Source organism: Anabrus simplex, chromosome 9, assembly GCF_040414725.1.
Source record: "Anabrus simplex isolate iqAnaSimp1 chromosome 9, ASM4041472v1, whole genome shotgun sequence".
Taxonomy (NCBI): domain Eukaryota; kingdom Metazoa; phylum Arthropoda; class Insecta; order Orthoptera; family Tettigoniidae; genus Anabrus; species Anabrus simplex.
In genome coordinates, this window is record NC_090273.1 from 135,137,456 (window position 1) to 135,161,397 (window position 23,942).

Sequence of the window (23,942 nt, forward strand, 5' to 3'; positions counted from 1 at the left end):
AATTTTGAAAACTGTTGAAAGGTGTGATTTTCTCTTGCTTGTATGTTTAGCACAGGCATGGCAGGTGGATGATCAACATGATCTAGATGTCCACCTCTGTAGTGTAACGGTCAGCACTATTAGTTGCCATCCTTGGAGGCCTGGGCGATTTCTGGTACAGATTTATGATTGACAGGAGGGCTGGCAAGTGATCAAACACACCTGCAACACCTCAAGAATACGAGGACACAAGTTTACTTATGATGTGAACAGAAACCAAGTGAAAGTATAATTCCCCCACAGTGGCAGCAGTGGTAGACTCTTCAAAAATAAGGATTTTCTTTTTGTTTTGACAAATTCCATCATTCTATTCTATATGTTAAATCCCATTTTAATGAAGAGGTATTTCATTACTCACTATCAAGATGATGACGAAAATAAGGAGGTGGCACATTCAGTCAGCGAAACTATCCAAGGCACTAGGACCATGATAACTCCAAATTTGTATTAGAAGGAGAAATTTCCTAACTTGAGGCTCACAAGGCTCTACTGCCAGTGCCTCCATAGGTTCAACTCAATTCTTTCGGTGTGTTTTGATGATGTCGTTGAAGGCAGAGACCAGAGTCTACCAAGTGCATTTTTTTTCTTCTCTAGTTAATTTAAAATTTAGTGCTTGACAATACTGTATTTTAGTGTACCATTTGCCACCGAGGTAGACACCTCATTTGCAAATAAAGAGATTTTGATTTGATTTGATTTGATTTGATTTGAAGACCTGGTACGATACTTTAATAATTCGAGGTTGGTAGTAGCCCTGCTTGGAATTTTATTTCAAGAGTCTATTTAGGCCCCAAAAACATAATTAATATGTTTTCTGGCCTTACTTTTTAAATGAAAACACAATCATAGAACTCTGAAGGGTTCCGGGTTCTGATAGTGAAAGAACATTCTAGCATTGTTAGCAGGATATGCTGATGGATTTTGTATGTAATATGGTACAAGCTCAGCAGACAGCTCCACAGACACTAATAATAATCGTATGGTCTTGGCTACTATGAGCAGAAATATTCACCTGATGCCATTTAGACTGCCTGCACGTGAATTTCAACATTCCATTTTACTTTACCAAAGGGCAGAATAAATCAGATTACCTAGTTAGATGATCTATGGCTGAGTTTCAATTATTGTTGGATAAACATCAAATTTGTCACCAGATATATTTTACACACCTATGTCGTATGACACGGAGCGTGAAATCGATTTTTTTCTGCCCTACAAAAGTCTAACTACTTCTGCTGGGTTTGGACCCACAACCTTAGGATCTGGAGGCTGACAGTCTACTGCTGATCAACAGAGGGGGCTCCATACAAAGTAATTTAACATCAAAGAGCTATGAATGTGATTCGCTCATATGACAACTGGTTCAAGTGAAATGGTTAATAAAGGTTGTCTGGAGTAGGGAATTTGGGTTTGTACCCTGGGGATTGTTTCATTTTTCAGCCCTTTTATCATGAATAATATGTTACTTTCTTTTAAGACTTTTTAAAGGTAATTTAAGGGGAAATGATGCTGTAGCATTATTAGCACATACTGGAGACAAATGCTAAGGAATGCAAATGGACTGAAGAGAGAACAAACAAAAGCATTCTAGAAGAAATTCAAGAGAAGAGAGAACTGATGCTAAAGATACAAAGAAGAAGAGCTAAATTCACTGGCCACATCTTGTGACAATACCTTTCTTACCAATCTGCTGGAAGGAAAGATAATGGGGAAGAATGGCCAAGGACGACCAAGGAAAAAATTCCTTCAAGACTTAGCACAGAGTCTCCATTATGGTTCTTATTATGAAATGAAACAAGGAGCTGAGGACAGGAAAGACAAGGCAGTGCCTTTAGACGATGATAATGACTGCAGAGAAACCAAGAGCAGTGTGTAGGATCACCATATGAAGTAGTTTCACATGAAAGGTAAACTGAATTTGACTGAAATAACGTACTTACTACACCTCAACTTAGATTTTGAAAAGGGGAAAAGAAATAATATATTTAATGAAAAATTATTCACCTCTTAGTCTTCTGTGTTACTGTCCCTCATTCCTCTTCCACACTCTAACCTTCTTGATGTCACTATTGCAAAACTGTTAATTTTAATGAACAAGGTATTTAAATCAATTCATGATCCATTCACACAATATCAACTTTTCTTTTTATTAAAGAAGGAAAACTTAACTTCTATACTACCTAATAAAGATTAATATTAATTGTAACAAAAAACTACAGTATTTATAAAACAGTTCTTAATTATACTGTGGCAATTAAACAGACTAGCTACAACTTAAAAAAATGTCCACTAAAACCAATACTTCACGTAAAACACACGCACACTCAACTAAATGTTCTTTTCTTTACTTCTTTCTTCATGGTGTGGTCAGGATAGTCATAATGGGAGATGGCAGTTGACGGGGGAAGGAACTATAAATAAATGTACAAAATGGTACCTAAACTCAACAAACACTTCCTTTTTTGCTTGTGATGACAGTACATATACATATTTAATGAGCTGAAAAATAAGGATAATAAATATGTTAGAACCTCAGTTATCCAAACACTACTTAATTATGCTTAACCAAAATTCTCAACTTTTAATATTAATATAGCAGTAATTAAGTATAAGTGTTCAACATTTCTGATTCTTGTAATGGAATAGAATATGGATGTGACAATATTATGCTGTAGTTCTGTTAGTATATACACTAGACAAACGAACAGTAAACAGTACGCTCATTGCATGAAATTGCAAGTGATCACAAAGATCCAGAATACCACAACAAATTTATAAATTAATAGCATATAGCAGTTATGAACAAAGGAAATATGACAACAATTTGTGATCTGTGGCACACTGAGTACCTTAACATGAGGGATCACTTCAGTGCTAAAAGGCCAATGGCTTGGACATCTTTTCTGATTATAAATATGTTGCAGAAATCAACAAAGATATAAACGAGCCTCCAGCTTTGACCATTAGTCCCATAACTCCCAAGATCTTGAGGTGATATTTATCAACAGAAAAACACACGTGTGTAAGGGCCCTTAAACTCAAGATTCCATATTATTGATAATGAATCCATCTTTTCACTTCAGATGTCAGGCAAGGCTTTTTCTACTGTATTGAGGCTAATATTTAATGTTGTTCCAATTAGTCTAATAAAGTTACATCAAAAAATGACATCTGACTGCCATAGAAACATACTACGCTGAACATCACTTTTAAGTACGTAGGTCGAGTTGTAAGTCATGGCAACTTTTTTTTTTTCTCGCGAACAGGGGACAACACAGAAAATCTAAGATATGCATTTGGAAACATACGGTATGTACTTGCGTATGATGCCACTAGATGGTGTATGTAAACAACAGTGTGGTTCTAAGCATGCCTCCAAGTTCAGTGTGTAAGTGAGAGCGTCACAAAATGGAAGTCAACAAGCAGGAGCAACGACCATATATTAAAATAGCAGTTCTCCGTGGCAGAAATGAACGCCAGTGCCATGCAGAACTGCGAGAAGCCTTAGGTGTGCATGCCATGCCCTATAGAACAGTGACAAGGTGGGTGGAGACATTCAAACGGGGTACAGTATCAACTGGTGATTTCGGAGAGAGGTGTCACATGTTAGCGATACACATGCAGCGAATGGTATTCAGCGCCTGCCCCACCACTGGCAACGCACAGTGGAAGCCTTGGGTGATTATTTCAAAGGTCTGTAACCACTGGAGACCTGTCCTTTGTACTTAGTCTTGTGTATTTGCTGTCTATACCATGATAAAACAATGTTTAACAATGGCCTGTGTTCTGCCACTTTCCTACGAGAATCTTCTGAAGTCAGAATTTGTCTTCAGGCATCCAAATTTGTCCAAATGCATATCTTAGATTTTCCGTGTTTTCCCCTGTTCGTGAGAAAAAAAAAAATAGATGCCATGACTTATGACTCGACCCTCGTATTTTAAGTATAGAACATCACTTTTTTTTAAAGTAGCATACTGGCACAATATTTAGGAAACAGAGGCACTAAAGCACAGGATGAATCAAGATGAAGGAAATACAAACATCTGGTGAAAGAATATGGTGGACACCACTGACCTCCAAAAGGTTGACATTTCTTTCTAAGTCACTTTAATATATATCCAGAAGAATGAAACAGACAATATTAGTGGGAGAAAAATTAGGGAAGTGTTGTGAGTTTCTGAGCCATTCTGTACCGTAAATGATGAAGGAATGATGATGTGAACTATACAATCTTGGATGACTCTGATCTTCTTTCTTTTCTTCTCTTTTCCTCTCTTTTCTTTTTTTGCCACATTTACACTTCAGACAAATTTATGTTTCTTTACTTGAGAAGACTGTGAACCGATTCTTCACATTCCACCCAAAACTTTAATATTACTTGACCCTGGATGAGGTCATTCCAAAACCCCTTCTAAAAATGTGTAAATTTTTTCCATAATTCACATTAAAATTTTAAAAAGTAGACCTTTTATTGTTCTTTCTCATAAATCTGGATAACACTGAAAATGGTTTTGTCCTATTATTACACAAATGACAGCCACATAAAAAGCATCTGTACGATGACTTAATGAACAATGGTAGTGAGCGGTGATTAAAAATTGAATGTTTTGTTACAAAATTTCTGGTGCAATTTTTTTTTTTTATTTAAAAGATTTTTATCAACAAAGGTATCCAATTAAAATTTACTACAGTACAGTTTATTAAATGCAATCTACATCTTTTGTTGTTTTTACATTTTTGAAATTCAAATTACAAAAGTGTTGTTACACATTATCTTAATAACAAAGAATTCAAGTCAAAGGTGGCCAAACAGGTTGGTATAATCTACTAGGCACACCAACTATTACAAAACATATCATAAAGTGACCACTTTCCATCACCTTACTTCCTTTGGAAGTCACACAACAATTTCCGGTCTGTATTAAGAGTCTAAATTTACCACAGATTTTTTTTTTTAAAATTGTAAATGGGATCGTAATTATACATTTTAAACGAATACTACTATGATAAGTAGTAAGCTTCTAGCTTTTTCTTCTATTCAGAGAAATCAGTGAAAAAAAGGTGTGCAGATTGAATTAGTTCTTTATTTCAACTGTGTGATATGACCTAAGGTAATAAGATGAGTATCAAGAATTTTCTCTTAAGGTTCTCAAAGCATTGAAGGTCCTTTCTCAAACACAAATGATGAAGAGTGGTCACTCTAAAAACTGCACAAATACAACTACAGTTTGTGGCACCAAGGCTCGGACAAAATTCATGTTTAAGTCCGAGCTAACACTGGCTGGCTTTCTAGGCTCGGATAGCTTCAGATTTGTGATGGCGAGAGGTCCCAAGACTTCGTATAAAAACTCCCTATTCAAACTAGCAGCTAAGAGAATAAAACAGAAACAATATGAATCATTATTTATATATAAATACATACTGCAATCCAAAGCAAGACTTTTAAGAAATAATGGAGTTTCATAAAACAATATTTTTGCTGAGGTCAGGTTCCTGATAGGAACTGCATGTTGTTCAGAGGATTTTTAACTCTGCATTTCAACTAGCCCTGGATATAGCGAATGCAATGTCGCCACATTATAAAAGGTTTCTTTTCTTTATTATTTTCAAAATATTTTCGTTACTCTAATGCCACACTGGAAAAACACAGGGTCTTTATTTTGAGGTTGTGCAATTCTAGTCATATTTTGACTGCACCATGTACAGCCATAGTAGTTAGGCAGTTGACTATGGTGATGTAAAGTTAACGTGCAAGAAGTCACCTTACTGCCATTGCTCCATTGTTAATACTGTATGTTTATTTTGACAAAGTAGTTCTGTATGAATTATTGTTTTTTTTAAAGTGATGTTTGCATTAGAACAACATGTTTTTTTTATAGAGTGCTATGCAAAGTGTTCGCCTGTATTGTACAGGTTCGTCTGTCAAGGAATGCCAGTTTCAATTCATGACCAATTGCTTCATGATGTCAAGGCTGGAGTATGGTGTACAACAATTTCTTGCAGGATTAAGGGGTAAATATGTGACCACTGCGTGGAAAGGGACCCACTCGGCAATGGAAATTTTACAGCAGACATGAACAAATGTGTCTGGGTGTAAAAATTGCATTTCTAAGTTTTGACTTCTTGTGCTACGGGTACAGAAACCTCATTTAGAGACTATTCTTTTAAGGAGGATGAAAAGGAGACAATTATCACCTCAAGCAAGATAATGCAAAGGCACACACTGCATAGTAATAACGGGAGTTTCTGAGAATCGAGAATATAGATCCTTGTGATTATTACCTGCGGAGTATGTTGAAGACAAACACGTATGCCAACAACCCTCAGAAATGAGATGAATTGCAGAAGAACATTCGGCAAGTAAATCAAACATCTCATTGGCTGAGATTTGCTGAGTGTCTGCAAACCTGTTTAGAAGGTTCCAAACGTGTTTGAGAACTGAGCGATGTCACTTTGATTATATCCCTTAATGCCAGGTAAGGTTTTAGTCTCTTAGTTTCACTATGAACAGCTTTTTAGGACTGTTATTTGACGGTGAGTAGCGCACAGATTCAGTGCTCATTTTACCAGTCAGCGGACAAGTGTCAATGCAACAATTTGCCATGGCCTGAGTGATGCTGCTGCACAGCTATAAAATGAAAACCCTGTTTATGTAATAACAGAATACTCTCAAAATTTCTATCAGTAAAAATCTAACAAATTTGTAGTTGTAACTATTAAATAATTATATAGTTTTATAGCACATGTACCAGTTAGACTCCTATCCATTTCTTAATTTGCTTTAAACAATTAGAGTTAACAGTTGATTCTGTTTTATTCTCTTAACACAATATCATTAAAACTATCATGGATAGATTTTCCTCTTCAACAATCCTCTAATAGAGTACAGAATTCAGCACCTTGCATTGTGGATTCACAACTGGCAACAGGCACTAAGCAGCCATTCATAATATGAAATGCAGTCTTTGTATTACACTTTTCTACACCTTCTTTTATTGTTATGGCCTTTACAAAACATTAAAGTGAAAACACAGACCATGCAACATTGATATAAACTATTTTCCACTTTTCTCTTTTCAAAACATTTATTCTGCTGTTACAGTCTAGTAACATTCCAAAGTAAAATAGCATGGAAAATATTTTGAAAAATGGCACTACTTTGTGGAAAAATTTACAATCCAGAAGTTTGGAATGTTTGCAAAAGATGTACAAACTATCTATCACATCTTAATAAAATATTTTATATCAACTAACGTAAAGTCAAATGTCAGTTAAATATCATTGGCTCAGAGTTTATTAAACTGGGTGCAAACTTAATTGCACCCATGGCCATCCCTTCCTTAGTACCTTTTATATGCCTGTAAGTCCACAATATCAATTAAGATTTGCCAACACACAATCATCGACTCAGTTCAAAGGGGATATCTGAAGGAAACATTAAACAATAAATACAAAACGTTTATATCAACGCAAATAGTATTACATGAAGCAGCGTCATTTCTTGTTGAACCTTCCCCACATAACCTAACTAACAAACAAACTGACATGTCAGTTGGTCGGCCCACTGCCGCCAGCGTGTGCACCGCTGACGATGACGTGATGCGTCATGTTGGGGGTGTGCCCGCCTGCCCTTCTCCCTACAGATGGCACTGCTTGGCTATCTTCAAAGAGTCTTGGCTCTCTCCAACAGATCTTCAACAAATTTCTGGAAAAGAATAAGAACAACATTCAGAATTAAACTATGGTACAACAGATATTCACATCTTAAATCAATCAATATCTCTCCCTCTCTCTCCCTCTCTCTCTCTCTCTCTCTCTCTCTCTCTCTCTCTCTCTCTCTCTCTCTCTCTCTCTCTGTGTGTGTGTGTGTGTGTGTGTGTGTGTGTGTGTGTGTGTGTGTGTGAAATTATTTAGTTCTTCTGGGTTAAAATTTGTTCTTATTTTATGTACCTTATGAAACAACAGGTCCCTTTCAGAAATCAACAAAAGAATAGTGGCAACAAAACAAGTCTTCCAAAATAAGAAAAACTTATTGCTAAACAACTATCTCAGTTTGGAGACCAGAAAATAATTTCTCCAGACGTTTGTTTGGAGTGTGCTACTGTATGGATGTGAAACCTGGACATTACAGAAACAGGAAGAAACAAAACTTGAGGCTGCTGAAATGTGGTTTTGGAGAATAATTACAAAAAACAAGTTGGATGGATAAAAAACAAATGACTTTGTTTTAAAGAATGTAAAAGAGGATTGATGTTTATTAAATAAAAAAAGCAAAGCAAAGTCATCTCCGTACACGCCATGAAGGCCCTGGGAGTGGTGGAAGGTAAAGGCTTCCACTATTCGTAACCTCGGCACTTGATGGGGTAGAATAATTAGCTCTACGCCCGGCCGCCTTCACCCCCAGGAATTAACCTGGTACTCATTTTTGGTGTAGGCTGAGTGAACCTCAGGGCCATATGCACCTCCGGAAGTGGAAATCTCATTTCTTAAATTTTACGACTTGCTGATGGGGATTTGAATCCACATCCTTCCGGGCAAACCGAGTACGCCTTTATCACCTCGATTTATTAAATACGATAATTTAAATTAATAAACTTAATTTTTGTCCTATTGAACTAAGATTACAACGTTTTATTAAAAGTTTTTGGGTCCACCTTATTCAATACCTTACAATTTTGATGCGTAGATGTAATTACAACATATTATGTTTCATTCAGTACTAGTTTCGATGCTATGCTACGTCATCATCAGCTGAACAGAGGTTTTATTAGAAAAATTGGCAATTATATAAGTTTATCACCATCAACTTCATCACATTTAAAATCATATTCATAATGATGAAACTGTTTTAAAATGTATACTGTCTATTTGTCCATCCTTATTTTTTTCAACAAATTGAAGACCTGGTGGGTCTTATATAATTGCTAATTTTTTTTCTAAAAAACCTTTCTAAAAAACTTTTAATAAAACGTTGTAAATACGATAAAGAAGAGGAAAGCAGATCCTTGGACACGTACTGAGACATGACACTCTTCTCCAAACCATCATTGTAGGTAAAGTACTGGGAAAGAGACCCAGGGGACGACGAAGGATGTCATATATGAGGAACTTCGTCGGTGAACTGGCATGAGGTTCATAGGGTAATTCCGGGAGAGTTGCCGCACTTTTTATGTCTTTTGTTATATCTCGGTGTATTTACTTTAAAAATTGTTGCAAATTCATCGAGCATAATTTGAAAACGATCAGGGATGAACAAAATATTGGCAAATGAAAGTAAATGGGAGAAAGGAGTGAACAAAGGAATTGTTGCATCTGCGGCGTCTCTCCCTGGATCCCGGTATAGATGCCGATTTTCCTCGGGAGAGATGCCGCGAGTAAAATAATTAATGACAAAATCAAATTTAAGCCAATTTCTTCAACTTTAATATAACCGAACACTAGAACGTACTACAAGACAATTATATCCACATAATATAATCATTCAATGGAAAAAATCTATCTGATAATTTACAACATTAAAATCATATTTTAATTTCGATTTACTATAAATGTGCATGTGCAATGGATTCTTCACTGTGTTATATAAAACCCCACGGCACTTAACACCCTTGAAATGGCTCTGGCCTGCACAGCGACCGCTGCGCAGCCCGAAGGCCAACTATCAGGGAGACACGCCGCACCCTCCTGTTTTCATACCTCAAGGCTATCATGGCCCAAAATTAGCTTACTCTCAACTACAGTTATGTTTCTGACGTCTACTGTACTAAAAACGTCTGATTTAAGCATTTGAAGCCAACTTAATATACAATAAATTAACACACGCAAAAACTTTGTCAGGAGGAAACATGTACTCGCCTCATGATATCGGCTATAATTGGCGTAATATACGAGCAAATTTCGTCACACTCGCAGACAGTAGTTCTTCCTTAGAAACTGAAAAACCACACATATTGCAATCTAGCTGTAACGATGGGAACTTAGCTACAGTGTATGCGGCATCTCTACCGGGGCGGCATCTGTCCCGGATTTACCTTATAGCAACATGAAGAAGATCGTCAGATGTGGCTACAGCGACAAGGCATTGCATTTAGTAGATGATGATGATGATGATGATGATGAAACAACAATATGGTTTAACTCAGAAGAGGAACTAAAGGTACAACAGAGATGTCACTAACATAATGGGCATTATATTTTTTATTCTAGAACAGCAGTCTAAAACTCAGAACCTTTGAAAGGCATTTGTAAATTTATAGGATTTAGAGGAGTCACATGAACTTAAAGCCTTGGGGAAAAGTGACATAAGGTATGAACTTTTACTCAGTCATTTATTAATTATGTAGGAATGTAATTTCTAGGTTTTAAAAAACAAGACATTATTAACTATTTAAATTTTACATCACACAAATTGCAAACGTTGTTTGGGTCATTAATCCATAGACTCATTTGATGCAGTTCTCCATGCCATCCTATCCTGTATGTACCAGTAACTACTTCATCCTACATCTACTCTAGTCGGTCGTATTCATATCTTGGTCTATCCTACTATTTTTCCCACCTACACTTCTCACAAAAATCAACTGAACAAGTCGTGGGTGTCTTCAAGATGTGTTATCAATCTATCTCTTCTTCTGTCCAACTCTCTGCCTGAATGATCAGCATAGTGCTCTTCGGTTCAGAAGGCTCCGGGTTTGATTCCCAGCTGGGTCTGAAATTTTAACCTTAAGTGGTCAATTCCCCAACGTCCCTGCAATTAACATGTCACATACAACACTATCCTCCACTACAATAACATGCAGTATCTTATATACGGCAGATGCCACCCACCCTCGAAGGATCAGACTCACAAGGACTGTACTAGGCTATAATTAGCCCCACTAAACTATTCTCTCTTCTTCTGGTCAAATTTCACAAAATCATTCTCCTCCCACCAATTAGATTCAATATCTCTTCATTTATGATTCAACCTACTTGTCTCACCTTCAGCATTCTTCTGTAACACCACATTTCAAATTGCAAATATGATGCATGAAACATTGACATGTTACATTTTCTGGTCAGAAACGTGGGCACACTTTTGTAAAACCAGATTATCAATATTTGCAGTAATGTCTTTTGGGTGTGCCAATTTTATAACTAAATACAATTTAGTGTTCCTTTCATTCTTGAAAATAACTGTTCACATGGATATCTTGTTCCGAACATAGACAGAACTTCTGAGTTGAAAGTCCTTTTTAGCTGTGTCTATCGAACTACCGTGGATGGGCCATGAAAGTAGGACAGCAATTTCTTATCATCAAGAAAAGGAGACACTGATTTTATAGTAATGACAAGTGCTTAAATAACTTTAGTTGATTTTTTTTTTTTAATAGTTCTGTTTATCCTCCAGGGTTGGTTTCTCTCCCAGACTCAGCGAGGGATCCCACCTCTACCGCCTCAAGGGCAGAGTCCTGGAGCATGAGACATTTAGTCGGGGATACAGCTGGGAAGGAGGATCAGTACTTCGCCCAGGCGGCCTCACCTGCTATGCTGAACAGGGGCATTGTGGGGGATGGGAAGATTGGAAGGGATAGACAAGGAAGAGGGAAAGAAGCGGCCAAGGTCTTAAGTTAGGTACCATCCTGGCATTTGCATGGAGAAGACGTGGGGAAACCACAGAAACCACTTTGAGGATGGTTGAGATGAGAATTGAACCCCCTTGTACCTACTAAGCTGACCTCCCGAGGCTGAGCGGACCCCGTTCCAGTCCTCGTACCACTTTTCAAATTTCGTGGCAGAGCCGGAATCGAACCCGACCCTCCGGGGTTGGCAGCTAATCACACTACTTGGTGATTATCTCAAGGAATACAATAGTGATGCCGAAATAAAGCTGTTCTCTTTATCTTGACTTGTCCTTATCTGTTCACCTACAAAACAAGGACTCTTACTTTTTGACTTATCCTTGTAAATTCAACTGATCTATTTGAAAAATGTGCGGTTATTTAACAAAACAAGATGTTAGGAGTTCCACGCTGTAGTTGCTACCAACAAAATTGCACTTCACTCTCCGAAAACTTATAGGTCATTACGATTTTCTAGCTAAAGTCAATTCCACAAGACAGCAGATAACAACATCCCTATGCAAGCATAGTAACTGTAGTGCGAGTACAAGATAATTTTTAATTCGTTGCAGTAATTGCAATACCGTACTTACTTTGACATCATGAGGTGATTTCTTAGCATCTGCTAACAGCTCCTGAAAAAACAAAGAATATTACAATTAATATTTATGTACAAAATACGAGGGGAAAATGTGATATCATGTGTCAAATTCTAGAGCAATAAATATTGCCGTAACATAACAGTAATAATAATGGCGTGCGGCCTCCTGAGAAGCCTGGTGCAGTTTTTTCGAGTTGGCACGACCTGTTTGTCTGTGAGACTGTAGACTAAGATGCCACAAACACCCAGCCCCCGAGCCAGAGGAATTAACTAATGAAAGTTATACAATTCCCGATCCGGCCGGGAATCGAACCCGGAACCCCCTGGATCAAAGGCAAGCATACTAACCATTTGGCCATGGAAAAAAAACCAGTCAAAATAAGCAAGTAGTTAACAAAATAAGAGCTGTTAACGAGTTCCATGCTGCACTTGCTATTAACAAAATCACACTTAACTGGATCCGAGGACATATCGGACATTTCCGATTTTCTAGCTAAAGTCAGTTCCACTAGTTCCCTAATAATAATAATAATAATAATAATAATAATAATAATAATAATAATAATAATAATAATAATAATAATAATAATAATCGTATGGCCTCAGCTACCGTGTGCAGACATTTCAATTTGACGCCATCTGCCTGTCTGCTCGTCAATTTCGACGTTCCGTTTTACTCTAGGCTCCCACTAGATGGCAGACCGAGTAAACCGAAACTCTTGGGCGTCTATGGCTGAGATTTAATGAATTTTGTCGGGTAAACACCAAATGTGTCACCAGAGATCTTTTACATGCCGACATCGTACGACATGGAGTGTCGAATGGACTTTTTTCCGCCCTTCAAAAATCCGACTACCTCTGCCGGGTTTGAACCCGCTATCTTGGGATCCGGAGGCCACAAGTTCCCTATGCAAGCAGAACTAAGAAACTTGTACAAACACCTGTACATTTCCTCTCCAAAAGCCGCATGCACAAAACTATTATTTCCAGATGTCTATTGTCGACAACACACCAACATACTCCACTCATTCATCCTAAAACAATTACAATCCAACCACAATATCTCCCAATTGTAATATATTTTTAATAATAATAATGAAATGAATGAAAATCCACAGCCTGTTCCCAGTCATTCGACTGGTCAGGAATGGAATGAAGCCCCCATCTAGCGGCGAGGATACGAATTCTGCCGGTTGCCGAAGTCTGTCGCACTCCTCTGCGGCAATGATTAATGACTGACAGATGAAATGAAATGATATTGGAGAGTGTTGCTGGAATGAAAGATGACAGGGAAAACCGGAGTACCCTGAGAAAAACCTGTCCCGCCTCCGCTTTGTCCACCACAAATCTCATATGGAGTGACCGGAATTTGAACAACGGAACCCGGCGGTGAGAGGCCGGCGCGCTGCCGCCTGAGCCACGGAGGCTAACTAATAATAATAATAATAATAATAATAATAATAATAATAATAATAATAATAATAATAATAATTTTCGTCTTCTTTTCAATCATCATCAATGTATTTACGAAAAAAAGAAATAATAGACATTACGCGGAAAAGATCAAGGAGAAACTTCATTCACAGAATCAGTGAAGAAGAAGCGGGCAGCAGTTTATCTTCTCAAGCGATGCAAACAGTCTGTCGTAAAGAAGCCCACATTCCTCCAGCAGATAAGTGTTCACCTATGCAAAGTGATTTCCAATCCTAAGACTATTAAAGTTATGAATAAAATATAGCAATGATATATACCAGACTAACTCAAAAACTTTAATTTCCTATGTCTTTCATACGCATCCTCCATTCTAAATATCCTGCGATATGTTCAAAACGTTAAACGTGGGTGTTAACTGTAATTGAAATTTAAGGAAGATGTTACGAGAGTGTTCGCAGGGGTGAATGGAGTCAAACAACAGGAACACAGTTTGGAAAAAATAGTTCGTTTATTTTAAAAAATATACAACAGTCTCATAGGCCCAACTTGAAAAACTATTAATTGTATAAAGTTATGTATTCTTGTAATTGTTTGTTGTTTGTGTTATTTATGCTTTAATTTTACTTCGTCGCTATAGTCAACTAATGGTAAATGCCAACGTGGTTATCTCCCAATCGCATTTTTTTAAAGTTGCTTTACTTCGCACCGACACAGGTAGATCTTATGGCAACGATGGGATAGGAAAGGGTTAGGAGTGGGGAGGAAGCAGCCGTGGTCTTAATTAAGATACAGCCTGGTGTGAAAATAGGAAATCACGAAAAACCATCATTAGGGCTGCCGACAGTGGGGTTCGAATCCACTATATCCCGAAAGAAAGCTCACACGAGCTCATAGCTGCGCGCCCCTAACCGCACGGCCAACTCTCTCGGTCAATGTATGTGTTAATAGTAATAAAGAAACTTTCGTCTTTTCTTCAATCATCACCAATATACACGAAATGAAAATTTAAAAAAAAGCAATATTCGAAATTACGTGGGAAAAGATCAAGGAGAAACTTAATGTTTTAATTAACGTGAAGAATGATTCTCAAAATCAAGGCAATCATCTGTTTTATAAATACACCAGATATCGAAAATCCAGCATCTGTGAAGAGGCTATTTCCTAGAACTGGCTGTTTCATGTTACCATTTGATCGCGTGCGCAGGGTCGGAAAGCATCGTGTTAACTTGATGCCTTCTACAATGAGTCGTCACGCGAATCCCGCGCAAGTTTACAGAAAGGCAAGCAATTGTACTTCATCATGAACACTGGAGTGTCACTGAACTGTCTTCCAGACAACTTACCATGATGACAGTTTATCTCGTAAACAGTATTACAGTGATATAACTAGCGTCTATGGAGTGTGAATGCAATGAGCGGGCGGATCAACCCCAAACCACGACTGCCAAGATGTAGGGTTTGTTTAGAAATTTCGGTCTTGTCCAATTAGAATTAATTATACAAAGTGATGATGATGATTATGATGATCATGCTTGTTGTTTAAAGGGGCCTAACATCTAGGTCATCGGCCCCTAATGATACGAAGTGAGACGAAATGTAATGACAAATTAAAAGTCCAAAAGCCTCCACTGACCAGAATTCAAAATGTGAGGATGAAACTGACGTAAAACAATAGTATTACTGACCAAAGGACTGCTTCTACAGCATAATACTGAATCGATGATGTCTGTAGTCTAAAGGAGTCCAAAATCCAAGTCATCGGCCCCTCATAATGGTACTTATCGCTAGGAAAGTAGAACCACGGTATTTGTCATGTTGCGGTACTAATCAAAATTAGCGTAGACTCGCGGTATTCCACACATTATGGTACTTTTTTTCTAGTGGCTTTACGTCGCACCGACACAGATAGGTCTTATGGCGACGATGGGATAGGAAAGGCCTAGAAGTTGGAAGGAAGCGGCCGTGGCCTTAATTACGGTACAGTCCTAGCATTTGCCTGTTGTGAAAATGGGAAGCGACGGAAAACCATCTTCAGGGCTGCCGATAGTGGGATTCGAACCCACTATCTCCCGGATGCAAGCTCACAGCCACGTGCTCCTAACTGCATGGCTAACTCGCCCGGTCATTATGTACTACTCACAGGTAATGAAATTCGCACGTGTAATACAGACCTATGGTGTTTCGCACATTGCGGCGCCATTCACAGGCAACGCAAACCTATGGTGTTCATCACATACGTGTCCGACTCGTTGGCTGAATGGTCAGCGTACTGGCCTTCGGTTCAGAGGGTCCCGGGTTCGATTCCCGGCCGGGTCGGGGATTTTAACCTTCATTGGTTAATTCCAATGGCCCGGGGGCTGGGTGTTTGTGCTGTCCCCAACATCCCTGCAACTCACACACCACACATAACACTATCCTCCACCACAATAACACGCAGTTACCTACGCATGGCAGATGCCGCCCACCCTCATCGGAGGGTCTGCCTTACAAGGGTTGCACTCGGCTAGAAATAGCCACACGAAATTATATCACATACGTGTACTAACCACAGGGACTCGTACTATCCCGTGTAGTGGGTACTAATCATAGGCAAGCCAGAACCATGGTGTCGCTCACCCATGGTGTCGCTCACCCATGGTGTCGCTCCTCAAGTGGTACTAATCACAGGTACTGTAAAAGCCGACAACGCACTATGTTGCTACCAATCACAAAACTATTTTGTACCTAACATAGTGGTACTACGCGGAAGGAAAAGCGACCCACGGTGTTCCCCGCGTGGTGGTACTAATCACAAGTAGTTTCATGGTTCTAATACAATCACCCCTTGGTCGCCCCTTTCAGACGCCTCTTACGACAGGCAGGGGATACCGTGGGTGTATTCTTCGTCTGCGTCCCCCGCCCACAGGGTATACAAAGTGGTACATGTAGCTAAGATTGTATTCTGGAGATCGTGGGTTTGAACTCCATGATCGGCAGCCATGGACATTCTTTCCGTCGTTTTTCATTTCACACTATGCAAATAAGGTAATTCCGGTAAGTTGCCGCACTTTTTATGTCTTTTGTTATATCTCGGTACATTTACTTTAAAAATTGTTGCAAATTCATCGAACATAATTTGAAAACATGTACATTTGATCAGAGATGAACAAAATATTGGCAACTGAAAGCAAATGGGAGAAAGGAGGGAACAAAGGAATTGTTGCATCTGCGGCGTCTCTCCCTGGATCCCGGTATAGATGCCGACTTTGCTCGGGAGAGATGCCGCAAGTAAAATAATTAATGACAACATCAAATTTAAGCCAATTTCTTCAACTTTAATATAACCGCACACTAGAACGTACTACAAGACAATTATATCCACATAATATGATCATTCAACGGTAAAAGAATCTATCTGATAATTTACAACATTAAATTAATCATATTTTAATTTCGATTTACTATAAATGTGCATGTGCAATGGATTCTTCACTGTGTTATATAAAACCCCACGGCACTTAACACCCTTGAAAGGGCTCTGGCCTTCACAGCGACCGCTGTTCAGCCCGAAGGCCTGCAGATTACGAGGAGCCGTGTGGTCAGTACGACGCATCCTCCCGGCCGTTATTCTGGGCTTCCGAGACCGGGGCCGCCATGTCACCGTCAGATAGATTCTCAATTCCTATCAAGTAGGCTGAGTGGTCCTCGAACCAGCCCTCAGGTCGAGAGAAAAATCCCTGACCTGGCCGGGAATCGAACCCGGGGCCTCCGGGCAAGAGGCAGGCACGCTATCCCTACATCACGGGGCCCTCGTGTTATATAAAGGAAACATCAAAATCATAATGAATATAATTCTGTCCTGACACAGTAATTTGGAAACATGTCTAAGGCAGGATTCTTGAATCAAAAACTGATGTTTATCCTCTTACAAGGTTTTACAGATCGCTTCTTAAAACTTTGTTCTCTAGCAATTTTGCTGCAACAGTCGTTATATGTAGAGCAAGATTCATGCAGTCACTGTTTGTAACTCAAACACTGGATGGATACAGTCATCTTTTTTGAATATCATTTTGACTTCGGTGATTATTGAAGTAGCTATACCTGCTGGGCCCAGTGAGCCTTTTTCCAGATTTCGTGACTGCATTCTAAGTTTCAGTGTTCGTTCCGGAATTCTGTAGTATCATTCTGCCTCCCTGATCAGTATTTTCGGCCTTTAGCAGCCTCTGTTAAATTTTCCTGTTTCCATTGAGGTCTTTTAACAGTGCCCTTACTTTTATACTGAGCAGGCATGTCGCAAATTTTTATTGCTGAAAATAATATAATTTTATATAATAAAATAATGTTACCAATGAAATTAATAAAAATAGATTATGTATATTAAGAATCGTGAGACGATAAAATATTCGAATAAAATACCGGTACACTCTGAATAGTATTGAATGTTTCCAGATCGCTTGTAGAATCTGATAGCAATGAGGCATCTCAGCCGGATTGTTGTGCGGCAACTCTCCCAACTATCAGGGAGAGACGCCGCACCCTCCTGTTTTCATACTTCAAGGCTATCATGGCCCAAAATTAGCTTACTCTCAACTACAGTTATGCTTCTGACGTCTACTGTACTATAAACGTCTGATTTAAGCATTTGAAGCCAACTTAATATACAATAAATTAACACACGCAAGAACTTTGTCAGGAGGAAACATGTACTCGCCTCATGATATCGGCTATAATTGGCGTAATATACGAGCAAATTTCGTCACACTCGCAGACAGCAGTTCTTCCTTAGAAACTGAAAAACCACACATATTGCCATTTAGCTGTAACGATGGGAACCTTTAGCTACAGTGTATGCGGCATCTCTACCGGGGCGGCATCTGTCCCGGATTTACCTTATCCAGGATGTACTTATTACTTTCTTAGTCCTGAGCTCTCCTATCTCTAAGTCACCGAAAAATCCGCACTTCTAGCCCTTCAGGCAAGCAACTCAATGATGAAAACATCCTAGGGATATGAGCTACCAATTTAAGGGAAATAAAATAGAATAAATTATGAGAATGTATTCGTTATTTATTCCAAAATATTGCATTCCTTTTCTTATTCATCGTTATCCGGTCGATTATACTAGTAGTTTGCTTTTTTTCTACCACTACGAGCTCTAATGTGAGTCATTGTTTCACCACGGCCGACTTGATGCGTCGCTCTAGCTAGAGCGCAGCGAGGGATCCAGTCGGCCGTGGTTTCACTTACGCACCAGTAGAGCGCTAATGTGAGTCAATGCAGAGCACTTAAGCCCTTATAACTACATTCGGTGTTGACATTTTTCAAAAATCAAAAAACGCCTGAGGGTATTGAACCAAGGTACACATTACAGAAGGAATTATGAAAATAAGTTAATATGGGTAGGATTTGAATCAAAGAGAAAACGAGTAAAGAGGCAAGCGATTTTAGGCTGTTTTTGCGGAACTGCATTTAGGCCGGAAATGATTTTCGAAATTTGTTTTTCTAGTTTGATAGATATATCCAAGACGCACAATTTCAAACTCTTCCGGGCCCTTTAGCCCTTCAACTTTCGGCACAATCGAGGAAATTGCTTAATTTTACGTTTTTCATAGTATGGGGGACACCTCCTTTGTCTGCTAAGAAATTCTTTCAACATAAAAACCTATCTGTGCTAGTGTGACGTAAAATCTCTAACAAAAGTTATAATACAGTAACAGACTATAATTTGGGCTTTGCGGTCGGTGGTGGTCATTGTGTTGTAAGAGGAAGTACGACTGGGCAACTGTTCTCTATTAATGCTAATCAGAGGCGGGGGTGGGGGGTGGGGGGAGAATGATATGGTAGTCATGTGTCCTGTGTATCGTAATTAGAAATTTAAAAAAAAAGTTTACATTTTGATATAGTTTTATTTAAACAAACCCCATGGCCCTACACTCATAATGGGCCTTGGTTAACCAAGCGGCCGCTGCTCAGCAGGGAGAACTGCAGATTAGGAAGTGGTGCGTGGTCAGCGCGACGAATGTTCTCGGCCGTCAGTTTTGATTTTCTAGGCCAAGGTCGATATGTTACCGTCTGCTGGCTCCTCAATTATTGTAATCACGTAGCCTACGTTGAATGGACCTCGAACCAACCCTCAATTCCAGGTAAAAATCTCTGACTTCACCGGGGAACGAACCCGAGGCCTCTCTGTGAGGCGGGGCCAGCACATCGTTTGAATTATGCATTTACATTTTCATTTGCAAATTTTTTAAATGTTTCAAAATTTAATAATAATAATAATAATAATAATAATAATAATAATAATAATAATAATAATAATAATGTATGGCATTCGGAGAGGCCTGGTGTAGGTCTTTTTCTAGTAGACGGCCTATAGGCGACATGCATGTCTGTGAAGATGATTTATAATGTTGAAAACATCACAAACACCCAGCCTCCGAGCCAGACGCCCGGGACCCCTTGGACCAAAGGCCAACATGCAGGTTTAGCAACACCACCGCGCAAAGACGGTTTGAATGTGCCCGCGAAGCGATCTGTTTCGCTAACTTCAGCAACTGATAAAATGACAACGGCGCGAGATATCGATTTTTTTTTCAAATGATGTAACAGTAACGTTCATATACCCGGTTCACGCTTTTCCGACCACCCTGTATATAGTGCATTCGTATGCATTCATAAAGCTTGTGAAATTGGGAAATATACTTTAGAACGTCCTTAGACTACTGCATTATCAATTCCGCTACATAAACTCTATTAGAAAATGCAATCAAGCTGAACTTCAGCCATTATCAGGCATCCCGATTAGATAATTATGCCCTTATGAGGCCCTTTTTGTTGATTAGGAGCTTCAGAAGCTTACAAGTAGTTTAGAAATCCATTAACAAACCTTTCAAAGAAACATCTCTTGTAGTGCAAATATTACGGATGTAATGTATGTTTGAAAACAAATAGTTCTACATAACGCTCAAAATAGTTTGCATTACTTCGTGAACTAATTGTAATGTCGCTAGAGAATGTCTCACTGCACCCTTCAACGAGAGAAAAGATCCTGAAATCTTGACGCCTTCCGAGCTCTACTTTAAAGCAATTACTCTGAGCTTCATTAATATTTTAGCAGCGCTTCCAAAGTGGAGAATTTGTAAGCACAAGTAATAATTCCAGGGTGGAGTCGCCAAATGAAGCTCTGAGTTATAATCCGCCAGGGTGAAGACTAACAGGGCTGGAATACCTTCCATTATTATTTTAAAATATCTCCACTCCTGCAGCGTGGGCAGGTATTTCTGGGGTAGAGGGTGATGACATCTTGTAGCCTATGTAGTTATGGAGTACGCATGAAGTTCCATACAATACTTTGTACAGTCCATGTCTTGTCTGAAAGGCACAGTAGCTTCCTGCTCAGCTGGCCCTGGTTCGACACCCGCCTTCACTACGGATTAATTATTGGTTTGTGAGTCTGGAATGGGTTGCATTCAATCTCAGATGATGCAGGTGAAAAGGAAAGTGAGTTCAACTATAGAACTCACAACGGATGAGAGCATGAAATCATGGAACCATAACACTATCCCTATCTACTTTAGCAAAGCGGCTCTTTCTCTCTTTTTCTTTCTGTTAGTAATGCACTCAACTGGATCCGACTCCTTGGCTGAATGGTCAGCCTTGAGGCCTTCTCTTCAGGGGGTCCCGGGTATGATTCCTGGCAGAGTCGGGCATTTTAATCGAGTATGATTAATCCTTTCTGGCTCTCCTCTTCCTATTTAGACAACAGCCAAACTACCAATCACCACAGAAACACGAAACAGTGATTACATCCCTCTATATACTGTTGGCGCCAGGAAGGGCATCCAGCCGTAAAACAGGGCTAAATCCACATGTGCTATACAGGTCGCACCCGCGATCCCACAGGTGTGAGAAAAGCGGTATAACTGAATATCCTAACAGTTTGAACCCTATTGTACATAACTGTATTACGGTTATAGTTTTGAACAGGTTTTTTAAAAGATTAATCCTTGACACAAAATTAGGAAACTTAATTGTTGAAGATGTGGTGAATGAACTTAAGGAACTGTCTGTAATAGCAGGATTTCCTAAACAGACGGTATAATTACTCTGAAAGTTCCACATTACAATTGTTCATGTGACACTCAATTTCGAATCATGTCCTTTCAAATGTGGCACAGTCGAACACTGTTTGTGAAGATCCACAAAGGCACAAGTAATCGCCTGCAATGTTCATTTTGAAGCGTTCAAAGTAGCACTTGAACTTCCCATGGCCAGAGAGAAACTGAGTGAGAATGAATTCGGGCACTAATGTTTTACACTGCACTGCAATAATCTTCTCCTTCTACCGCTTTTCCCACATCTGTGGGGTCGCAGGTGCGAATTGTGTCGGACATGTGGATTTGGCCCTGTTTTGCGGCCAGATGCCTTTCCTGACGCTAACCTTGTATGGAGGGATGTAATTACTATTAGACTCTACGCGTTTCTGTGGTGGCTGGTAGTGTGTTGTCTGAATGTGAAGAGGAAAGTTTTGGAACAAACACAAAGAGCCAGTCCCCGGGTAAGAAGAATTAATCAGACGCGATTAAAATCACGACACGGCCGGGAATCGAACCCGGGACCCTCTGAACACAAGGCCTCAACGCTGACCATTCAGCCAATGACTCGGATACTAGAATAATAATAATAATAATAATAATAATAATAATAATAATAATAATAATAATAATAATAATGCACTCAACTATCAGTAGTGGTGGCAGTGGTGGTAGCTATTAATGTTTTAAGCTTGATGTGTTTTAGTGAATTTCTCCCTGGCAGCACAAAAATTACTATGTGCCATCCCTACGGGCAATTCCTAGCGGCATAGGTTACCAGGCAGAGGACTAATTATTCTGTTCTTGTAAGTGCCTAGGTTAGGAATAGTGGACCCCATCACCTACTCCTAGGAAAGTGGGTCTTTTATTATTATTATTATTATTATTATTATTATTATTATTATTATTATTATCATTCCCTAACTGTCCCGAAATAGGAGACACGTGTTATCTTGGATAAAGAATAATGTGAGAAGAGAAGGTAAGTATTGAATGTCGTGTGAAATATTTGCTAGCTTACTACTATCTATTTTACCTTACGTTACTATCTCCGCTTAAAACAAGGAAGATACTCAAACGTCTAATCATATTTAAGATGGATTTTATATCAGAAGGATAAGATATGAACTACCAGTGTTTCACAATGTCAACTTGCTCACTATCTGTCGAGAGGATGGTTATCTAGCGGGTGGTGGTGGTTATTATTGTTTGAAGAGGATTCCTTCTCTTTCTTTCTTCCTTTCATGTTTCTTTTTTCTTCTTTTTTGTTTCTAGTCATTTAACGTCCCACCAAGACGTGGAAGGTTTTCGGTTACCTAAGGATGAGAAGGGGATAGAATAGGGGAGATAGCCTACAGCCCCAAATCCCTATCAGTGTCGGTGTGACGTAAAGCAACTTGTAAGAAAAACAAAGAAAACATAATCGCGACCACCATACTTGCTCATTGTCGTAAGGTAATAAAACACTACAATTCCATAGACGGCATTATTAACGACTTTCGCCCCTCCGATTAGCTCCGAAGCTGTCCCTAACTTTCTTATTTAAGTTTCCATATTCTTCAGGCTCATGTATGCCGCAATGTGCTCATTCATCGAGAACCTTGGCTTTAACAAGCAGAGTGATGCACTTCGTACACAGTCTGTTCGCACACGTCCACCACCGGCCATGTCCTATTGTTACCCATCTAGTAGCAAAAGGTCAGAGTGGAGAGCGTTTCTATAAATACAATAACAGATGAAGACTACATGATGAACTGTGCTCCTTCGTTAGTAATGAGACAGAGAGATCCAGCAGGAGGCAGAACTCATTATAACCCACGTAGTGAAGTAGGAACAGGACATCTGTACGCTGACATAATCAGCCACAATATGACAAAGGTTAATTTGTAAAATTCTAGACTTCATTACATTTCTTTGCCTGCCCCTTCATACAACAGTGATATCGCAGAGGCGACGCTGACAACTGATTTACCGAGCTCGATAGCTGCAGTCGCTTAAGTGCGGCCAGTATCCAGTAATCGGGAGATAGTGGGTTCGAGCCCCACTGTCGGCAGCTCTGAAGATGGTTTTCCGTAGTTTCCCATTTTCACACCAGGCAAATGCCGGGGTGTACCTTAATTAAGGCCACGGCCGCTTCCTTCCACTTCCTAGGCCTTTCCTATCCCATCGTCACCATAAGACATATCTGTGTCGGTG

The 23,942-nt window shown here is 39.2% G+C and overlaps 1 protein-coding gene across 2 annotated transcripts in view; it reads right to left on the reverse strand.

Annotated features, from left to right (window-relative positions):
- Window positions 1-2,161: 2,161 nt before the first annotated feature.
- The window catches only part of LOC136881079 (protein phosphatase 1 regulatory subunit 14B), a 630,712-nt gene continuing 608,931 nt past the window's right edge, over window positions 2,162-23,942 (reverse strand). For both annotated transcript variants that reach the window (XM_067153697.2, XM_067153698.2), the window contains exons 4-5: window positions 12,233-12,274; window positions 2,162-7,744 (exon numbers count right to left, since the gene is read on the reverse strand). In XM_067153697.2, the coding sequence (XP_067009798.1) occupies window positions 7,703-7,744; window positions 12,233-12,274 (84 nt within the window). In that variant the 3' untranslated portion in view covers window positions 2,162-7,702. The remainder of the gene's footprint in view (window positions 7,745-12,232; window positions 12,275-23,942) is intronic.